Raw genomic sequence first — 23,528 nt, forward strand, 5'->3', positions numbered from 1 at the left:
ATGAGTGAGAGAGTGTGAATGAATGAGTGAGAGAGAGTGTGAATGAGTGAGAGAGAGAGCGCGTGTGTGAGTGAGTGACAGAGAGAGTGTGTGAATGAGGGAGAGAGAGAGAGAGTGTGAATGAATGAGTGAAAGAGAGAGTGTGAATGAGTGAGAGAGAGAGAGAGTGAATGAGTGAGAGAGAGAGAGAGTGTGAATGAATGAGTGAAAGAGAGAGAGTGTGAATGAGAGAGAGAGAGAGTGTGAATGAATGAGTGAAAGAGAGAGAGTGTGAATGAGTGAGAGAGAGTGAATGAGTGAGAGAGAGAGAGTGAATGAGTGAGAGAGAGAGTGTGTGAATGAGTGAGAGAGAGTGTGAATGAATGAGTGAGAGAGAGAGAGAGTGTGAATGAGTGAGAGAGAGAGTGTGAATGAATGAGTGAGAGAGAGAGTGTGAATGAGTGAGAGAGAGTGTGAATGAATGAGTGAGAGAGAGAGTGTGAATGAGTGAGAGAGAGAGTGTGAATGAGTGAGAGAGAGAGTGTGAATGAGTGAGAGAGAGAGTGTGAATGAATGAGTGAGAGAGAGAGTGTGAATGAGTGAGAGAGAGTGAATGAATGAGTGAAAGAGAGAGAGAGAGTGTGTGAATGAGTGAGAGAGAGAGAGAGAGAGAGAGTGTGAATGAGAGAGAGAGAGAGTGAATGAGTGAGAGAGAGAGAGAGTGAGTGAGAGAGAGAGAGAGAGAGAGTGTGAATGAGTGAGAGAGAGTGAATGAATGAGTGAAAGAGAGAGAGAGAGTGTGTGAATGAGTGAGAGAGAGAGAGAGAGAGAGAGAGGCCTAAATAAATCAACAGGTAGTTCTGATTGATCGATCATCTGATTGATCAACTAGACATTCAGAACGAGCTTGAATCAGCATGACAGCACACGTAGCGGCGCTCAAATGAAAGAAGCCTCATCAGTAAACATTCACTCTGCAGTGCATGTGGAACTCGTCTCACAGTCTCAGAGTTCAGTCCACTCAGTAAAGGGTCCGTTTTGTTTTCCCACAACTCCTAATCAGTTCAGTTCAATCCAGTTTCACAAACATGAAAGAAAGACAACTCAAAGCTCTGCAGTTCCCCCACAAAACAAAACAAACCAAAGACGCTAACAAAGCAACACAGTACATAAAATAAAGCCAGCAGAAGCGTCAGATAGGTCGGACCACCGTGTTTAACTACATATCTTCAAACGTTACAGTTACGACTGAAAATGACAACAGAAAAAAACAAGTTTGCCACGTTCACAGATCTCCACAACTCAATCAACCACCAGTCATCTACCCGGAAGTGACTGTTGTTGTTAGCGTGACGTCACAGACTGTAGTTCTAGTGAACGGCGGAGTGATATTTTTACTGATGAGACTTTTTTCATTTGAGCGCGGCTACGTGTGCTGTCATGCTGATTCGAGCTCGTTCTAAATGTCAAGTTGACCAATCAGATTGCTTGGTTGAAACTACGTGTTGTATAATAACTCATAACTCATGTAATAATGTATGAAATGTATGTGACACTGCTTTTCAGATTCCTTCTCCTAACTTACCTTTTGGTCCTGAGGGGGAGTTTTGTAAACGCTGCACCAGATCCTTCCTGCTGATCTTTTCTAAAACCTTCTTGGTCAGCTGCAGAGCTCCATGATCCTGATGTTTCTGTACCATTAGATCCACTGTTTCCTCCCTTCCTGCTTTCTCCAGCTGAGCCACTGGGATGCCTTTAAAGCCCTCCAGGATGTCATCCAGCTCCAGGAACCACTTGAACTTCTTAAACTCATCTTCTTTTAAGTCTTCCAGAGTATTCAAGAGCTCCTCTTTAAGTTTCTCCATTATGCCCCCCTTCTGAAAATAAGAGACATTTTAAACAGGAAGGACATGTATTCAGTTCTCATCTCATGACACTTTACCAGTATGACTTCTGTACATGTGCATGTTAAATGTAAATCATCTACTACTTGAACAAACACGTCACAACTTTGGTTATTTTCATAGTTTCAGTCTTTCATCACTGCAAAACTCATTATATCCACATTATCACCTGAATTATAGCTGAATACATTTACATCCTCTGTGAGGAAGCAAACAACAAACTGAAGCCACGTTCCAAGTGTGAAGCTTTTGATGTCTGTATTTCATATCAGATGAGTATATCTCATTTTTATTGTTGCACTGTTGGTGGGCAGTATCATGTTTTTATGAAGTGCTGCCCTCTGCTGGTATTACAGCACATTTAAGGATAAACTTTTCTATTTTTACGTCACATAATCTCTGAACAAGACATTGTTGAAGGATGCTCCCTCTTACTGCCTTTCTTGGAATGATCTTCCATTATACAATTATTTAAAATGATCTATATTTTTTACAATATATGTGCATTTGCTCACAGTTGGCCCAACATAGAATAACTATTTTCTAACCATCCAATGTCAGCACTATGACCCCTTCAGACATAGAATCAGTAATATAGGTGGCGTCGTGAATGCATAACTAAAAGAGCACTCCACTGATTCAGCACTGCTTTCCTATAACAGCTGGAGAGTTCCTACTTCAGCAAATCATTTAATTGCTTTTAGATCAAGTTTAGTAACAAGTTTTATATTTAATTCAATGTAAAGAATCTGGGAACAATTTGGTCAATTTTCAAGTCAATCTGAAAAACCAGAAAACTAAAATCAACAAACAAAACTTTGGGAGAAGCTAGCTACCTAACTGGCTAACTGGTACCTGCAGTCCAGGTCTGGTTCTGGATCTTTTTCCACACTGGGGACAGGAGGAGTCTCCTGATGGAGCAAACTGGTCCCAGTATGAGCTGATGCACTGTCTGCAGAACCAGTGTCCACAGCTGGTAGAGACTGGATCCTTCAGGACGTCCTGACACAAAGAACAGCAGGACAGCCGCTCCTCCACAGAAACACCCCTCCTCTTCCTCTTCCTCTTCCTCTTCCTCTTCCTCTTCCTCTCTCTGTGGACATCAACACATTCTTTATGACACATGACATTAGTGGCGGCCAACCGACAGCTCACAAGTTGATGCAGCTCTTTCCCTCCATAAACAGTCCAGACTGTCAGTATTTGGACAGTTACACAGTTTTTTGTTCTTCAGGCTCTGAGCTTCAGCACATTCAGTTTAAATAAAATAATATATATTATTATTACAAGGGTTCAAAAGTAATTAGACAGACACAACAATGCACCAGCAAAGGCAGAGAAGAAGAAGAAGAAGAGTGCAAACTAGTAAACATGAATGTAAACAATGCAGGATTTAAAATACCAGCTTCAAAAATCAACTTTGCAAATGTTTCATGAGGAGGGAAATGGATTCAACACATTTGTTAGACCACAAGGATTCACACAATGTGTTTTGGCTCCTTTAAGCTTCTATGAGACATTAAAAGTCAGGAAAAATAAGCAGGAGGCAACTGAGCAAAACAGAAAAGTCCACTTGTGTAAAATAACAGACTGCTGCTCTTTAGTCTTGTGTTGTGGTGCTGAACAGAAAGCTCTGCTAAATATCTTCATAAAGCATCTTTTCATTTGTGTTTCTCTCTCTCACTGTTTCTGCTATAATCTCTCTCCCTCTGTGTCAGTGTCATACAACAGTTTTACACATTTGACTTTTCCCAAACGTTAAATGTCAGACTCAGTTTCCTCTGCTGCAGTGGTCAGTCTGCAGTGATAAATCAGCTGCAGCAGGCTGTTTGTATACATTTACATTACTTCCTCCCATATTTTGTGTCTTTGAACAGGAACACGTTAAGACACATTTTACCTTCACAAAACCCCGGTGCAGTCCTTTAGTAAATAAGGAGACACAATGTCCACAGAAGCACCGCCGTCACTAACTAGTTAGTAGCTTCTTATTAGTTTGCATCACTTTAACTACAACCATGTGTGTTTTCCAGCATCACAAAGATAAACTTTGACTCTGGTTTAAATCCAACAAACAGACTTCAGTTAACATCTGATGCCTAAAATACACTAGAAGACTTTGAAATGACTTTGAAAAGACTTTTAAAAGCCTAAAGTTTGACACTCTCTCACATCTAAAGACAATGTGTCTTAAGTTACTGAGTTTTTAGTCACATTCTAAGATTTTGCAAAGACTGGGGATCTTGCAGGATCACTATTTACAAGACTACAACTAGATTCCTTTGAGATTATTTCCCATCTTGCTCCTGGTGAAAATTTACAAGAAAACGTGTTGAACAATGGAGCAGAAACAGAAGCCACTGTGTGTGCAGTGGTTTGTTCTGAAAAACCAACCAAAAGAAAATGTTAATGAATTAATTCAGTTATAAGTGAACAACTGTGAAGAGAAACAACAGACACGACACGCTGATTGTTCCTCTTATTAACTCATCTTCATTTTACATCTTTGTCACAAATAAAATGATATTTTGGTTAAGTTTTCTGAGATCATATCAGCTGAGACAATCACATTTCAAAAGGTGTCGTCCTGTATTTTTACAACTTTAAAACAGCTACATAGTTTATACAGCTGCCCACAGAAACCACCTTCAACCATTAACTATCTGGACACTTTCAGCCGCTGGATGTTGGAGTATTTCTGTTTGGAAACCTGCAAACTGCATGAAATACAGTAGAAACAGCAGCAGCCTGGATAATTATACAAGGCAGAAAGTCACAGGTTTAACTCCTCCAACTGGCCTGAAATCATGTTTCAAAAAAACCAGTAAATAAACTGCAGATACACTGCAGCTGACAGAAAGAGGTCATATTATACAGAGAAATATGAGTTTTTTCTGGGTGAATAAATGTTCATGTGACTTATAAAAAAGGAAGCTAAAGGTCAACGAGAATGCTGAGCTTTAAAGTTTCATCAGGAGTCATTAATAAAACCATCAAACACATCATGTTAGGAAAGTAGTTTAAACACACACACAAAGGGCGACCATTTACTGCATACTGCCGATAGAAACTGAGTACAATCAGCCACCGTCAGTAATCAACACAAACACATATTAGACTGTCAAACCAATAACTAACAGCAGTCAGCGTCAGACAACCTTATCATACTTTCACAGCTACCTGCTGTTTCTGTAGTGGTGACAAAATGTTAAAGATGTCCATAGTAGCAGTGAATTAAACTGAAACTCCCTGCGCTCTCCGGGGAAAGTATTACGCCAAACTTCCTCTAATAAATATGACATATTAACAATTCCTTACGTGTCCGCAAAAACACATCATTCTAGAAACACAAGATAAAAGGCGTCATATGTCGACAGTCTTCTTGTCAACTCGGCATTAATTTAATCCATAAAGATAAACTATATTTGTGTACAAACTTTACATTTTGGATTTTGTCGCCTCAACTCGCCACCAGCCTCCGTTGGTTAGCTGCACTATTTTAGTGGGAGAAGACGGTGGGAATGAGAGGCGAACAGTTTCAAGAATTACATTTCTCACTAAAATACGTGCTGGACGGTGGATCAGATACACGCAGAATTAAACACCGACTCGTAACATTGTTAATTCACCGTCCATCGTGTGTGACGGTATTTGAGGATTTATTTCGGTCGTTATAGTCACTTTACTGTTTCACGTTTGGTGCTGGACTACGGAGAGCCCCTGGGGTCACATGGTAGAAAAAAACTCGATGTGTAAATCCGTGCTGGACAGAGCGCACCTTCACTATTTGCATGAGCCAAAACTAAAGACTCAGGATAATATTAAACATGTTTGATTTGATCGGAACGTCAAGACGAGATAAAGACTGAGTTGAGACGCTCGGACTGAGTTTTTTGACCACCTTACACCAAACGGTGGAAATGACGGGAGCGCGCCACAACTCTGGCAAAACTCTCATGATTTCATTCCGACATTGGAAATTTGTCTGCGACAGTGACATCTTTTGAAAAGTGGTTTGGTGTGAGGCCGACATGAGTCCTTCTTTACTGACTTCTCTCTATTTTAACCGAACCAGCGTTACATCACTGTGAGGACGCAGAAACCAGGAAAAGAAAAAAGGAAACAACGTTTGAAGACGTCAACGCTGTAATTTCATATTTTTCTGACACAGTTTAATCAACTAAACAATGAATCAGAAAAATAATCATCAGATTGATCAATAATGACAGTAATCATTATTTACAGCTCTAATATTAACACTCACCCTGCCTCAGACTGTTTTCCTCCTTCTGCTCTGTTGACTTTAAAATGGAGTCTGAAGAACAGACTGAATACTTTCACCTTTACTATCTACCTGTTTGCTCCACCTTTCTTTACTGGAAGTCACGTGTGTGTGTGTGTGTCTGTGTGTGTGTGTGTGTGTGTGTCTGTGTGTGTGAGTGTGTGTGTGTGTGTGTGTGTGTGTGTGTGTGTGTTTCAGATTTAGGATCAGTTAATTGGGGACAGAAACCATCTCTCTGTATAAAACAAGGAATCTCTGTCTGTCTGTATGTTTGTTCTTCGTATATCATATATCTGAAGCAATTTCACTCCACTGGCACTTTAGTGATTTTATCAACAAGATAACAAAATAAAGCAACTGCACAGAAATAACGGAATAATGCTTAAAATATAAATAAGTGGCTTAATGGGGTTTCAGTGCATCCATGTGAAGTGGTTAACATACTGTCCTATTTCATCTGAACCAGACATCACACTTAAGGAAGAAGTTCTGTCACATATTGTAAGAATAAAGTGGTTTGTATGTTTAGAAGAGGACATGGTTTAATAACGGTCATAAAGATAATATATATTTATATAATTATGATTTTAACAGAGTGCTCACCTGGACTTTTATTTTATTATATCCATCACATCTGTTATATTTCACTTTCATATTTTGATCATCTTTAAAGTATTGACTGTATATACTGTTACATATGTATCTACATTGTGTAAATGATCAATATACAATTCATTTTAACATACATGGACAATGTGTCCAAACAACCCACAGTGGAAATATGAAAGAGTAAAGGAGGCCGATTCTGCATCTTGAGACAGTCGTCTATAGAGTCTGAGCAGTAAACACTAGTGGAAACAGCGTCACATTGTGCCCCAAAAAATATGTTATCACGTTATTTTCCCTCTCACATATCAAAGTGTCATTTTCCAGAAGTATTTTCTAGCTGACAGAAGCTGCTGCCTGGACTTCAGCCTGATATGACCTGTATGACCTCATCATCAAAATACTTTAAACCTGATGTCTTCACATTATTTTGTGTGCAAACAGGTCAGTTGTGGATGTGGCCTGCTGTGACTGCAGGCTCAGTCACCAAAGACTTCAGTTTGTATTGTATTATTATTATTTTATTGTATAATCTGAACTGTGTATTAAATAATATTTAAACATTGGAAATGAAACATGAAAGGGAACAATTGCTTCTTAAAATATAAAAATATTTCAGTCTGTTGAGGCTTAAATTAAACTCACAGTCACTTAGTCTCCATTTATTTGTTGTATAAAATTATTATTGAATTCACTTGATAACTTTATTGGTTGATTTAACAATGAAAATGCATCTTAATAAACATATTAATGTTAGTTAAAAATAGCATGCAGCACATCATACTACATTGTCAGCTACTATTTAAAATATGCGACACAGAAACACATCATACAAGACATATAAAGCAATAAATTGGGAAATATTAATGTTAATATAAATTTAGACACTAATAGAAACATGAAGAACAGAAGCACAGACATGAAAAGCACAAATAGTTCATAAGATCCTGAACAATAATCACTGTGACTGAATTAAACATCAACTTGTAACAGTCAATCTAAAATAAACACTCACATGACTACAATGAGTGTTCTAACTTTACAACCCATCAGATCAATATTGTCATCAATCGCCTTTTAATTTCACTCCAGACTGAAAAGCGAGGTGTGCATTTATATGATTAGATTATTTGATATTTAAACGGTAAAACGTTTTCTTACTCCACTTCCTGTTTTGTTAGTTATGCTGCTCTTCTGTCATGTCTTAATCTCTTACCTGGAAACTTATTTATCACAAGTTGACAGTTATTGATCACCTCTTTGCTTTGGGACTTAAGTTGTCTCATTTTATACAACAAAAGTAGGTGATCAATCATCTTTCTGTTCTTTCTGTTTATTGAGTTTGAGAGAGAGAAGTTGTTAATGACCAATTTAGGTTAAAAGCAGATGCTGTAAGCTTTTAATGGCCTTTAAATCACAGTGTTATTGTTAGTTACAGATGTGGAAGTTATGTATATAGTGAAGTTATTGGAAGTGATTTGCTGTTAATTGCCATGATTGCACTAAACTATAATGATGTGTGGTGAATGGTGAGGCAGGAGCTGTATGACATGCAGGTGTTACCAGTTAAGGCTCGGTGTGCATGTTATCTTTATTAGTAAAGTTAAATACCATATTCTTGTAAAATCTATAGTTAGATCTAATAGTTATTATACATCTCAACTTTTCTTTATGTTGTGCATAGTAGTAATGAAAGATAATTTACATTATTATATGATTTGATTGATAGTGGTTGAACTACTCTTTGCTACTCGTTATTTTTCATCACTTTGGCTGATAAGTTAAATTAGTGATAATTTCCTCAATAACGTGCATCAGAGTATTATTATTTGCAGTTGTTTCACTCGCTATATATTCCTTTTATATGTGTTTCAGAAGCACACACCCTCCTATCCTCATACACCTTTAAATGAGGCAACAATGAAGGTTCAAGTTCAAGTGGAAATGACCAAGTTTGTCATTTAACCGCTAAAACTAAGAAACAGTGACTAATCAGACGTCCTGCAGCGATTCCTCTCTTCACATCAGCAGTCAGTAACCTTCAGATAACCTTCAGATAACCTTCAGATAACCTTGAGCAACAACAAATCTGCCAGTCTTGAAGATTGCATGCTGTTATTTGTCAGCAGAGGGAATGCTAACTGTTAGCTTGTGGCCGACAGAGTAACATCAGACAGCTTGATGATCCCTGACTGTTCCAGGATCAGCAGCTTGGACAGCGGTTGTGTCTCTTTGCTGCAGAATGTTGTAATGATCCACCTGAGCTGTACAGGAGAGCAGGAGGAGGAGAGAGACTGGAGACTCTCAAACCTTTATCACACATCAACACATTATTTTACACCAAATACCTTTTCAGTTGACTGTAGCTTTGATGTGATTCAGAAGACTCCAGAGATATGAATCAAGCCACCGAGGCTGAAATGTTGCTTAACAGGTTAACTGTTGACAGCATGAAGCAAAGAAACACACTGTATTAAAAACACAACAAGCACAGATCAGAAACACCTGCAGCTTCATCAAATTCCTGCTTTACAAAGAAAAACACACCTGCCAGCTGTTAGCTGCACTGTACATAGACAAAGTCCCAGCCATAAGTATCTGTGCTGTATGTGTCAGAGCAGGACTGACTAACATTTATCAGTTAGACTCAACAACATGAACAGTGACGCTGATCAGAGAGTGAAATCTAACGCTGCATTTTACATGTGAAAGCAGAACTGCTCCAAGTATCAAAAACACCTCACTGATATTCATTATTAACATTACACAGGACAACCTGATATTTATTGATCAGCATTGATCACAGAGACACACTGGTACAACTAAATATTAAAGTGAACACAGACTGAGCTGTCTGACCTTAAACCAGATGATTTGTTCTCACCTTCCTCTGAAGAAAAACATCCACCATTTTATTCAAATCCAAGTCGGATTCATTTTCCAAATGACAGAACTGAGATGTTTTCTTGGTTTTTCTCTCCTGATACTGACTCTCAGTACTCAGAGTATCTGCTGATACTGAGTACCGATCAATACCACTGCTCTCTTTTTCCCCAAATTACAATCTGTAAACCTGATTGGGATCATTTTAATGTGAGAACATGAGGTCAGAGATGCTGTGGCAGTAAAAACTGAGTCAGCAGCTGCTGAGACTGAATGAATGTTGAAAAACCAGCCACAGTTTGTGACCAGTAATAAGAATAAAAACTAAACTGAAACTATTTCATTCATTCATCATCATTTATCATTAATGACTTATTATGGCAGCGTGAATCTGCTGAAAATACATTTTATTTTGCTTTATTTTCTGACTGGAATAATAAGACAAGAATCAGAGTCAGAACTGATCAAATCTTAAAGCTGGACTCTAACGAGGAGCTTCTTCTGTGAAATAAACAGAGGTGGAGGAAGTATTCAGATCAATTACTCAAAAGTATCAATACTACAGTGAAAAAATACTCTGTTACAAGTTCAAGTCCTGCATTTGTAAAATCTAAATCTGAAAAGTAAAAATAAGTGAAATAAATGTAGTGGAGTAAAAAGTATAAAGTATTATTAAAATGTGTGTACTCAGGTAAAGTACAAGTACCTGATGATTGTAGTAAAGTACAGTACTTGAGTAAATGGACCAGTGGAAATAAAGAAAACAAAGATGATAGTTTGATGTTTTACTTCAACACTGAATCTAATCCAGCTGCTGCAGCAGTTTTACAACCTTAAAGCTACTGAAGGGGAAATATAAGGTGGAAACTGGATTAGAAGAGGTTCATAAAATGTCAAAGCTTCCTGTTTCACAGCTGATATTTATGTAGATTTATTGGAGTTGTGTCCATGTCACAGGTTTGAACCCAGCTTGTCTCCCTGTGAGACAAAAACACACTGTTGATGCAGCAGCACCACCTGCTGTCCAAACCAACAAACTACCTGCTGCTGTCCACAAGAATACATTACAACCACAATCAATATTTCATTCACTAACACATGAAATATTATCCAGGGTAGAGCTGCTAACGGTTGTGTTTTTTACATTTTACAATAAGTTACCAAAGAAAAAGCAAATTACAAATCAGGGACGACCTGATAAAAGTATGGTATTGTGTATATTTCTGGGCTGCATTGTGTCTTCTCTCACATTGAATCTTTGTACTCCAGGAGCACTGCTGGACGCTGCTGTGTAGTAGTTTAGTGTGTTTTATGAAGGATGTGTGCCATGTGTGGACGATGTCTTGGATTGCTTTTTTCTTCTTAGTGTGTGTGTTTCTTTTATTGTGTTTGTGAAGTTTTGGACAAACACTGAAAACCAATTTCTGGATCACATGATCTCACCTACAAGTTTAAATTATATAGTTATTGTTAAAGCCACCTGATTGGCTGATCAGTGTTTACTTACAGCCTGATGCAAATGACTTGTTAAATATCGTTATGAGATATAAACTATTCATTTTGACATAATAATCATCATCATCATCATCCTCATCAACCTTTATTTAAACAGGGAGGGCCTTTGAGAGCAAGCTCTCTTCTACAGGGACGAGTTTCTAATATTTTAATATATTTTTAATGTTTTAGCTTAATAACAAACACATCTGTTGCTCATAATTCATGACATCATTCACACTTTGCACCAGAACTGGAACTAATGATTCTTTTCATCACTGATACTCTGCAGACTATTTTTTACACTAAAGTAAAGTCTCAAAAATCTCCATTTCGTTCTCATTGGCGGCACCTATGGTGATAAGCAGTAATTGCAGGTGTGTTTTTGGACATCACTTGACTTCACTCCCAGAGATCCAAACAGTCACACTAGCAGAGACCATACTATTTAGTATGCCAGAAAAAGACTGAGTATGTTAATGCAGTATGCCAAGAATACCAGGATGCATCTAGTCACACTTTGCGGTATGCATGCCAGCATGCTTTTCTGGCTATTCTGACCCATAATCCTCTGTGCAGCAGAAGATTCGCCACATCAACTGAGCAACGACAGAGCACAGACAGATGACAGCACATTGACAGTCTGCGTGTCTTTGGTGAGCTCAGTGAATGGCGTTTTGTTGTATTGCCAAGATAAGAAACGTGGCACCAACCATTTTTTTCAGCAATATTCAAATTTTGCACCACAGACTACAATGGATGTATGAGCAAGAGGGTCAAAGTTCAAGGCGTAATGTTATGACGAAGTAGTACGTCCCAATTGTGTGCACACTGTATGCAACACTACGTACTTTGTATAGCATAGCAGCTGTAGTATGTACTAAAAGTAAAAAGAAAAAGTATGGTGTGCCCTAACCTACTGACGCTAGCCACATAACTGCAAGGTCCGCAGCTCGCAGTGGACCTTTGTTGCATGTCATTTCCTGTCTCTTTCTCCCCTCATTTCCTGTCAACTTATCACTGTCATTGTCCAATAAAGGCATGGAAATGGCCAAAAATACATATTTAAAAAGAAAAAGTATGTGATTTGGAATCTAACATACTATTCATACTAAGTATGACGTCAAATTGATTATGTAGTGCGTTCTAACTGCATAGTATGTGGATTTTGTGTACGCAAGAAATGCCTGGATGTATCTAGATTAGCAAGAATATCTGTGTAAGCAGCGTTAGTTTACCAGACATACTCAACTGCCCCAAAATGTGTTGTGTCTCTTCAGACTGTACAATGGCGGACTGCAAGGCAGACAGTATTTTACACTAAAATATTTAATAATTTTAATTTGCCTTAAAATAATACTGTAAAATATTACGTTGAGTGGAGGAGGTCATTTGTGATAAACAATTTTCATTCAATGGCTGCAAGGACCGGTCATGTTGTGATGCATGACTGTATCACATGACTGTCTTGCTTGAATATTCTTGAGTGAACTGCTGGTAATGGCATAGTCAATCATTCATTTAGAAGGCAGTATTATTGACTGATTATGTAGTAGGCAGTACACAGCACATTCAAACTGAAAATGGTGTGCACCATCTTGCTACGGTTTCTGGGTTGAACAACGAGTTTCCTCGAAACATTGTGCAACAGGCTTTGAGGTATATTTTCTCATTTGGTGGGTGTGTCAGAGGTGTTAACCAATCAGCAGCAACATGTATATAAACCCTTCCTTATTAAAAAGGCCTTCTCAGCTGCTATAGTCGCAACACTTGCGTAACACAACATGGTGTCCAACGTACCGTTTAAATAAATGTTTTGCTATGTTTTGTCGGGGCTGAACGCGGATTTGCTTCACACACAAGTGAGTTGAAGAACAAGTCTGTTGTGTTAGCCCTGTCTACCCTCTCTGGTGGACCAACTACTGCAATAACTGTGTGCTGCCTTTGAATTTTTCCTGGGAAAGCCACCAACACCCAGTTCGTAATACTCATAATACTACAGATGCAAGAGCTTTCATCAGTGGGCCAAAGGCTCAGTCACCATTGTGTTACCTCATTCAGCGATAGATAGTGACTAAACAGACATTTAAATGAAAATCTTCAAGATTATTATTTTAAAGTCCTGTATTTGTAAAATCTAAATCTTAAAAGTAAAATTAACTTAAATAAATGTAGTGGAGTATAAAGTAGTAAAGTATGAAGTATTATTAAAATGTGTGTACTCAGGTAAAGTACAAGTATCTGATGATTGTAGTAAAGTACTTCAGTAAATGAACCAGTGGAAATAAAAAAAAAAACTTCAACACTGAATCTAATCCAGCTGCTGCAGCAGTTTTACAACCTTAAAGCTACTTTTAGATTAGAAGAGGTTCATGAAATGTCAAAGCTTCCTGTTTCACAGCTGATATTTATGTAGATTTATTGGAGTTGTGTCCATGTCACAGGTTTGAACCCAGCTTGTCTCCCTGTGAGACTAAAACACACTGTTGTATGTTTGAGTTTCAGCTCGTTGTTGATGCAGCAGCACCACCTGCTGTCCAAACCAACAAACTACCTGCTGCTGTCCACAAGAATACATTACAACCACAATCAATATTTCATTCACTAACACATGAAATATTATCCAGGGTAGAGCTGCTAACGGTTGTGTTTTTAACATTTTACAATAAGTTACATGAAATATTAAGTTACCAAAGAAAAAGGAAATTACAAATCAGGGACGACCTGATAAAAGTATGGTATTGTGTATATTTCTGGGCTGCATTGTGTCTTCTCTCACATTGAATCTTTGTACTCCAGGAGCACTGCTGGACGCTGCTGTGTAGTAGTTTAGTGTGTTTTATGAAGGATGTGTGCCATGTGTGGACGATGTCTTGATTGCTTTTTTCTTCTTAGTGTGTGTGTTTCTTTTATTGTGTTTGTTAAGTTTTGGACAAACACTGCAAACCAATTTCACTCTTAATCTTAATTTTCTCTATTTTCTGACATTTGATAGACAAAATGATGAATAGAGACATCTCTAACTAGATTTACTCTCCTCTCCTCACATGTTTTAAAATGTCTGTTTTCATGTATTTATTCCTCCTTGTTGTTTGTGTTCAGTCTGTATGGGTTGCTGTTTTCTTGTATCATCACATGGTGGCGCTGTTTCCTTGTTTGTATATTTCACCTGATTTCAGTAATAAAGTTAAAGAATAAAGAAAACACAGACAATCTAAAGTTAGTAAATTTCCTGGAAAGAACCAAGTACTTTAGCAGTAATTTATAGGTCAAATAAAGACAGTGTTCAGTTGGTTCACTTCCAATGAATGAATTCCAGTTGCTAAGCTAGCATAAGCTAAAGTCTTTTAGTCAGTTCACAGCAGGTCAGACAAACATGCAAACATGTTTCATCTACAGAAAAACATACAATTCAACATATATGAGAATAAAGTTTCCAATAATAAATGACTGATGAATAAATATGAACTCAGGTGGAAATGGAAATCTATAAATAGACCAAATTACACAGAAATTGATTCCCTGGAAACTTTGAGGAAATTAATAAGAAATTATAAGAATAATGGAGCTTTAAAATAAAGTGTAACCATAAACTCAGATGGCGTCCTGGTGGTCCAGTGGTTCGACAAAAACATCTAACAGATCCACAGAAACAAAACAAAGAACACAGATTCAATCAAATATGCTTCATTTATACACAAAGACAGAAAAAATAACTACAATAAAAATAGACGTTATACATGAAGCTGAAGCTTGACACAGAATAAAAACACTGCAAGTTCATTTATTTCCACAGATGTTTATTAGAATTTGGTCTTTGTTTCCCACCATCATCATCCCACCACCCTCCCTTCACAAGTCTATAAAACTTCTCAAAACCAACGTTACACAATGTTTTACACAAAACTAATAAACATACAGGAAGAAAATAAACTAGTAAAACACACATAAGATTCAAATTTAGCATATGGAACAAAAATAATCAGTAGATCAGTGGATAATGAAAAAAGGTAACGTCTGCACACAAAGTTTAATAATGGCAACGTTTTGATCCCACTTGGATCTTCGTCAGGCCAGATTGTTTAAAAAATAGAAAACACACCCATATTTATACATCATGACAAACTCTGTGGTTAAACATCCAAGAATTCAATAAAGTACACAGAAAAGTAATACAAAAGCCACACTTCAAAATATCAAACATTCATCTTATATATAAACATTCTATCAGATTCATCATCCCATATATCAAAATCTACATCACCTACATTCAAAAATATATTTTAATAAGTGACAAGAAAGAGAGAAGAAACCTTAAATTCCTGTACAGGTATTAAGTCTTTACACCCTTCTATAAAAAGTTAACTAGATCAAAAAACAATAAGAAAAAGAGACACACCTGAAGAGTTGATACATTTTAACATTATTTTCAAATATATATACAGAGTCCGTTTGCATCATTATCACTGTGTGCAGTGTTGTACAAAACATGCAAGATGCTGCACTAATGTAGAAAAGATGTAAAGGATGTGATTGGATAGGGCTGGATCACATGATCTCACCTACAAATTTAAATTATATAGTTATTGTTAAAGACTCCTGATTGGCTGATCAGTGTTTACTTACAGCCTGATGCAAATGACTTGTTAAATATCATTATGAGATATAAACTATTCATTTTGACATACATTTTTGCATAAAAAAGCTGGATACCTTTAATGTTTACACACAGAGCAACTCTGCTGCTCTGACTGTGGTAAAACAGCGACGTCTCACTCTCTCCCAGGAGTAATCCTTCTCCTGTTGACAGTCACAGTAAATTCTCTTCTGCTTCATTAATTAGTTTTAGTCCTCGTTAACTCTCAGTGTGATTCTGAGACGCTTGATAAATATGGGCCCAGGGTCAGAGTCTGACTTATAACACCTGTTTTTCATCTTTTCTGCATCAAACAGCTCATGTATAACACATCTGTAAAGTGCTGATTCAACAAAATCCAGAGATAACTGTTCAGTTTGTAGTCAGTTAAGAGACTTAAGTGAAGATGACAAAATCCAGATCCAGACTCCAGTCCAGATGGATCATCAGGATCCAGCTGATCCTCTCTCAACACACACTCCTGGATGTTCACTCACACTCTGACAGAGATCACCAATCCCATCTGGTGAGAGAAGAAGAAACAACAGAGGTCATAAATCAGTGTTTAGTGAGACTCACTTCATCAGCTGTCAGTCAGTGATGCAGCACATCCAGTATAAAGAGCAGCAGGGACTTCAGTCCTGTTCAGACCAGAAGTGGAACAGCTGTGCAGCGTAGCCTGCTTCCTTTCAGCTCTCATGTTAACGTGTTGGAGTGAACACACTGAGCTCCAAGCTCACACACCTGCACAGACTTTTGCTATCAAGTCTGTTTACTCTGCAGATTTCACTCAAGTACACAGAGGAAATAAAGTGCTGAGAGTCATGAACACATCATTACTGCAGAAACAGAGACATTCACTCATCAGTTTACTGATGGATTTACTGTTGATACATGTCAACTGTTAGAAAAGTTGAAAGCTACAGAGTCTCTGTGGGATTTGAAGATCTTTCCTGCTGTTAAATCATCACATGACAATCAGTCAGAGCTCTCAGCTAAACAGCTGCTGTGATTCCTGGACTTCAGCAGAGGTTCTGGTCTGTATAAAGACCACATGGTTACTAAACGTAATGATGCTTGTGTGAAATCAGAGCCAGTGATTTGCAGGCTGCAGTCAGACTGATCTTAGAGCTCTGACAAAGATGAACTGATCAATTCTTTAGTGTTGAAATGAGAGAACAAACACTTTCAGATCAGATTTGATGGTAGGACAGTTTGATGATGAGGACCACTGTCTCTATACATCTTGTAAGGCTGTCAGCTGTAATCCAGCTTTATTTCCTGCAGACATGAACACAACAACAACAGTCGTCTTCACATCAACTCAAACACATGATCACAACAAGCTTCTGGCTGATCTGATTGGCTGACTGTTCTCTCTCTCTCTGTCTTTCTGTCCAATCCTGAAGCCTGTCACCATTCTCCTCTCACAGCTTCACTGAGGAAAGCAGCCACTGAGAAGGTTGAAGGTTCACCAGGAAATACTGGATCTTTGCTTTGATACTAACTGTGTTTAATACAATACTGCTGAAACCAGCACAGACTGACTCCAACTCTCTACTCACATCAGAACCTCCAGTCTACAGTCTGGACTCTTCTGAAGATCAGACAGCTGTTTCATGTCCGAGTCCGTCAGGTCGTAGTTTCCCCACAGATGCAGCTCTCTCAGATGGGATGAGGGGTTGGACTTCAGAGCTGAGGCCAGAGAAGCACAGCTGGTCTCTGACAAACTGCAGCGCCTCAATCTGAATAAAGAATAAATGACGTCACTTTAGAAAACAAAGTTCCTGCTTGAAATCATTCAATGTTTCATAATCTGTTCAGAGCTGAAGAAGGTTTAGAATGTAGAAGTTTAGAAAGTTGTAGATGTGATCTCTAGATCCCCTACGAGACAGCCAGAGTCAGCTGACCATCCTGAGTCACCACAGTCCCGTAAACTGCGGCGGGTCCACAGACTGAAACTATTCACGTCACGGTTTACGGGACTGTGGTGACTCAAGGCAGCTAATATAGCAGCTAGCATCTATGTTACTTTTACACTTAAAATAAGATTTTTGTGCACGTTGTAATAACTGGATTTAAACAAAGTGGACATTTTACACATCATGCTGCTCTAACTGAACCATTTACAACAAGTAACCACTGCACACACACAACACAGAGCACATGTACATGTTTACTGAGTAAAGACACAAATGCAAAGATCCATCTCTGGATTTCAATAATCAATTATTGATCATTCAAATAAGAATCGCAATTAATCTGAAAATCTATTTTTTTGTCCTAAGGTTTAGAAGATGGAAACTCCAAACAGCTGAACCCAACAGGATGCAGGTTAAAAACTGTCAAATAGAAAAGATAAAAACAGAGTTTCAGAGGTTCAGAGTGAATTATCCAGTGTAGATTTTTCTTGTTATATGAAGGTTTTAAATGTGCAGCTCAACATTGTTCTGACAGTCAATGGACTAAACCACTGAAGAAGAAAATAGATCCTCAGTGTGGATCAGCATAATATCAGCTTTATGTCTGCAGTTTAGTGTCACCACAACTGTCACATCATATTAATCTCAGCACAGAAGTAAAAAATGGTGTCTTACTCCAGAACCTCCAGTCTACAGTGTGGACTCTCCAGAAAATCACATAGCTGCTTCACGTCACACATGTCGTTGAAAGACAGATTCAGCTCTCTCAGATGGGAGGGGTTGGACTTCAGAGCTGAGGCCAGAGAAGCACAACTGATCTCTGACAAACTGCAGTCAGTCAATCTGAATAAAGAATAAATGATGTAGATTAAAATCCATTTATAATCCAATCAGATGTGTTCAGGTTTTAAATGTGTAGTTCAACATTACTGTGTCCTCATCAATGGGCTTTTCACTAAAATGAGCAGAGTAACTTTGTCATTGTGTTATTGTGGATCATCATGATGTCAGCCTTCTACAGACATCATCCAAATGTCACCACAACATTCAGACACATATTCATGTCAACACTGATTCATAAAAAATACTTTAAACACCTGCATTTAGATCAGTGTGTGTGTTCTGAAGGATCAATATCAATGATCAGACATTATTCATTAAAACACATTAAATAATATAATAAAGAAATATTTCTCCTTCAACATATGAACTTGATCTAGGGCTGTGTGGTTAATCAAATTTAACTTCCGATTACGATTTTGGCTTCCAACGATTATGAAAACAAGATAATGGAGATAAAACGATTATTGTTTATTATTGTCATTTCGCAGTGATGCTCTCGTTTTGTCTTGTGTTCTAAATCCAGCAAACCTCTTTCCTTTACAGCGGTGCGCTTTCACTCCTCCTTAAACGCCTCCGACAGGCGTTGAGCGTCTCTGTCCACAGACTAACCTGCCTTCACAAGGCTGACTGACAGCTGGGATTTACTGAACCTAAATAGTTTGCATGTCGGCTCCACGGGAAGAAATCAACAGTGTTTGTACTTATTGATTCATTGGTTTTATTTCCTCGCCCACTGTAGCGAGTGAATCTGCCTGTAGTGAAACCGGAGGTAACGTTAGCTGGGAGGCTAGCGGAGGCTAGCTGGCTGTGCTTCCCTCCGGTCATGCTGCGGCTAACGCTCCGCTAGCCTCCCAGCTAGCCCCGGCTCTCCGTCTGGATCCAACCGGAGCACCGAGCCCCGGTTTGTTATTCAGGTTAAAGTGGGAAGAAGCAGCGGGTCTGTCGGGCAGCTGAGTGAAGTGGAGCCTGCGGAGGAAACACCGGGACCGTCAGGATGAAACAGTCCGCAGAGGAGCTGCTGTGTTCGGCTGCAGAGATAGGAAACACCTCGGCTGACAGGATGTACCACTCTGTTGGAAAAAACGTTTTCTTTTTCTTCTTCTTCTTTTTGGTTTATAACAGCTATTGGCAACCAGCGTATGAGGTGCATTACCGCCACCTTCTGCTTCGGACTGTGCACCAAAGATGAAATCCTGCACATTACTCCTGTCTGTCTAATAAACTCAAAGAAAACTACTGCTCCACCCACTTGGCAGGTTCATGTGTTTTAATGCTGAGCTCCTGAACTCCAGTCTTCATAAGTTCTTCCTTCATATATTGTCTTTCTTGATCATTAGTACAATCTATGATTGCAGGTGTAATAGTCTCCTCAGCCAGGTGGAAAAAATATGTGCATATATATCAGCATTGGCAAAAATGAGAGTCAAAAAATAATTGTGTTAAATAATCGTGATTATGATTTTTGCCATAATCGAGCAGCCCTACCGTCTATACAAACTCATGTTGTTCAGCCAAACACAAGTAAAAATGTCAAAAGACTAAAACACGACACATTTATATGTTTTAGGTCTACATGTGCAAAACAGTTGAGCAAGAATAATAAAAGACCTGCATCACTTGCAAGAGCTTCATCATTATGTACATTTAAAACACATAAATGCTATCCCATAATGCAACACATGGACTGTCAGTACCTGCTGTTTCAACTTTATCACTTTGAGCACAGACAGCAGAAACTGAAAGTCTGCTCATTAGTTCATCTGCACTGTTTGTATTTGTGTTGACATCAGTGTGATACCTGCAGACAGCTGCTGGCTGGCGTTAGCTCCCCGGCAGGTAGAGACAGACTGAATACAGTAGAATCTGCACACTGTTCAGTCCACTTCCGCGCTTTCACATCTCGTAGTCAGAGATAATATCTCGTTAACAAACACAAACCCAGAGCTCAGATCAGTGTGTGGAGTCTTTTTTCAGTCTGTTCCTCTTGTAGATGTGATCTCTAGATCCCCTACGAGACAGCCAGAGTCAGCTGACCATCCTGAGTCACCACAGTCCCGTAAACTGCGGCGGGTCCACAGACTGAAACCATTCACGTCACGGTTTACGGGACTGTGGTGACTCAAGGCAGCTAATATAGCAGCTAGCATCTACGTTACTTTTACACTTAAAATAAGATTTTTGTGCACGTTGTAATAACTGGATTTAAACAAAGTGGACATTTTACACATCATGCTGCTCTAACTGAACCATTTACAACAAGTAACCACTGCACACACACAACACAGAGCACATGTACATGTTTACTGAGTAAAGACACAAATGCAAAGATCCATCTCTGGATTTCAATAATCAATTATTGATCATTCAAATAAGAATCGCAATTAATCTGAAAATCTATTTTTTTGTCCTAAAGTTTAGAAGATGGAAACTCCAAACAGCTGAACCCAACAGGATGCAGGTTAAAAACTGTCAAATAGAAAAGATAAAAACAGAGTTTCAGAGGTTCAGAGTGAATTATCCAGTGTAGATTTTTCTTGTTATATGAAGGTTTTAAATGTGCAGCTCAACATTGTTCTGACAGTCAATGGACTAAACCACTGAAGAAGAAAATAGATCCTCAGTGTGGATCAGCATAATATCAGCTTTATGTCTGCAGTTTAGTGTCACCACAACTGTCACATCATATTAATCTCAGCACAGAAGTAAAAAATGGTGTCTTACTCCAGAACCTCCAGTCTACAGTGTGGACTCTCCAGAAAATCACACAGCTGCTTCACGTCACAAATGTTGTTGTCAGACAGATCCAGATGTCTCAGATGGGAGGGGTTGGACTTCAGAGCTGAGGCCAGAGAAGCACAGCTGATCTCCGACAACCTGCATTTAATCAATCTGAATAAAGAATAAATGATGTAGATTAAAATCCATTTATAATCCAATCAGATGTGTTCAGGTTTTAAATGTGTAGTTCAACATTACTATGTCCTCATCAATGAACTTTTCACTAAAATGAGCAGAGTAACTTTATCATTGTGTTATTGTGGATCATCATGATGTCAGCCTTCTACAGACATCATCCAAATGTCACCACAACATTCAGACACATATTCATGTCAACACTGATTCATAAAAAATACTTTAAACACCTGCATTTAGATCAGTGTGTGTGTTCTGAAGGATCAATATCAATGATCAGACATTACTCATTAAACACATTAAATAATATAATAAAGAAATATTTCTCCTTCAACATATGAACTTGATCTAGGGCTGTGTGGTTAATCAAATTTAACTTCCGATTACGATTTTGGCTTCCAACGATTATGAAAACAAGATAATGGAGATAAAACGATTATTGTTTATTATTGTCATTTCGCAGTGATGCTCTCGTTTTGTCTTGTGTTATAAATCCAGCAAACCTCTTTCCTTTACAGCGGTGCGCTTTCGCTCCTCCTTAAACGCCTCCGACAGGCGTTGAGCGTCTCTGTCCACACACTAACCTGCCTTCACCAGGCTGACTGACAGCTAGGATTTACTGAACCTAAATAGTTTGCATGTCGGCTCCACGGGAAGAAATCAACAGTGTTTGTACTTATTGATTCATTGGTTTTATTTCCTCGCCCACTGTAGCGAGTGAATCTGCCTGTAGTGAAACCGGAGGTAACGTTAGCTGGGAGGCTAGCGGAGGCTAGCTGGCTGTGCTTCCCTCCGGTCATGCTGCGGCTAACGCTCCGCTAGCCTCCCAGCTAGCCCCGGCTCTCCGTCTGGATCCAACCGGAGCACCGAGCCCCGGTTTGTTATTCAGGTTAAAGTGGGAAGAAGCAGCGGGTCTGTCGGGCAGCTGAGTGAAGTGGAGCCTGCGGAGGAAACACCGGGACCGTCAGGATGAAACAGTCCGCAGAGGAGCTGCTGTGTTCGGCTGCAGAGATAGGAAACACCTCGGCTGACAGGATGTACCACTCTGTTGGAAAAAACGTTTTCTTTTTCTTCTTCTTCTTTTTGGTTTATAACAGCTATTGGCAACCAGCGTATGAGGTGCATTACCGCCACCTTCTGCTTCGGACTGTGCACCAAAGATGAAATCCTGCACATTACTCCTGTCTGTCTGATAAAGTCAAAGAAAACTACTGCTCCACCCACTTGGCAGGTTCATGTGTTTTAATGCTGAGCTCCTGAACTCCAGTCTTCATAAGTTCTTCCTTCATATATTGTCTTTCTTGATCATTAGTACAATCTATGATTGCAGGTGTAATAGTCTCCTCAGCCAGGTGGAAAAAAATATGTGCACATATATCAGCATTAGCAAAAATGAGTCAAAAAATAATTGTGTTAAATAATCGTGATTATGATTTTTGCCATAATCGAGCAGCCCTACCGTCTATACAAACTCATGTTGTTCAGCCAAACACAAGTAAAAATGTCAAAAGACTAAAACACGACACATTTATATGTTTTAGGTCTACATGTGCAAAACAGTTGAGCAAGAATAATAAAAGACCTGCATCACTTGCAAGAGCTTCATCATTATGTACATTTAAAACACATAAATGCTATCCCATAATGCAACACATGGACTGTCAGTACCTGCTGTTTCAACTTTATCACTTTGAGCACAGACAGCAGAAACTGAAAGTCTGCTCATTAGTTCATCTGCACTGTTTGTATTTGTGTTGACATCAGTGTGATACCTGCAGACAGCTGCTGGCTGGCGTTAGCTCCCCGGCAGGTAGAGACAGACTGAATACAGTAGAATCTGCACACTGTTCAGTCCACTTCCACGCTTTCACATCTCGTAGTCAGAGATAATATGTCGTTAACAAACACAAACCCAGAGCTCAGATCAGTGTGTGGAGTCTTTTTTCAGTCTGTTCCTCTTGTAGATGTGATCTCTAGATCCCCTACGAGACAGCCAGAGTCAGCTGACCATCCTGAGTCACCACAGTCCCGTAAACTGCGGCGGGTCCACAGACTGAAACTATTCA

At 38.8% G+C, this 23,528-nt stretch overlaps 2 protein-coding genes across 3 annotated transcripts in view; both read right to left on the minus strand.

Moving 5' to 3' along the window:
* LOC121890617 (NACHT, LRR and PYD domains-containing protein 12-like) overlaps positions 1 to 2,935 on the minus strand; it is a 28,721-nt gene extending 25,786 nt beyond the window's left edge. The window contains exons 1-2 of the mRNA XM_042403065.1: positions 2,739 to 2,935; positions 1,565 to 1,856 (exon numbers count right to left, since the gene is read on the minus strand). Of these exons, the coding sequence (XP_042258999.1) occupies positions 1,565 to 1,844 (280 nt within the window). The 5' untranslated portion in view covers positions 1,845 to 1,856; positions 2,739 to 2,935. The remainder of the gene's footprint in view (positions 1 to 1,564; positions 1,857 to 2,738) is intronic.
* A 14,306-nt stretch (positions 2,936 to 17,241) lies between these two features.
* LOC121890615 (NACHT, LRR and PYD domains-containing protein 12-like) overlaps positions 17,242 to 23,528 on the minus strand; it is a 28,300-nt gene continuing 22,013 nt past the window's right edge. For both annotated transcript variants that reach the window (XM_042403061.1, XM_042403060.1), the window contains 2 exons: positions 18,382 to 18,549; positions 17,242 to 17,529 (listed from right to left, as the gene is read on the minus strand). In XM_042403061.1, the coding sequence (XP_042258995.1) occupies positions 17,346 to 17,529; positions 18,382 to 18,549 (352 nt within the window). In that variant the 3' untranslated portion in view covers positions 17,242 to 17,345. The remainder of the gene's footprint in view (positions 17,530 to 18,381; positions 18,550 to 23,528) is intronic.

Source organism: Thunnus maccoyii, chromosome 23, assembly GCF_910596095.1.
Source record: "Thunnus maccoyii chromosome 23, fThuMac1.1, whole genome shotgun sequence".
NCBI lineage: Eukaryota > Metazoa > Chordata > Actinopteri > Scombriformes > Scombridae > Thunnus > Thunnus maccoyii.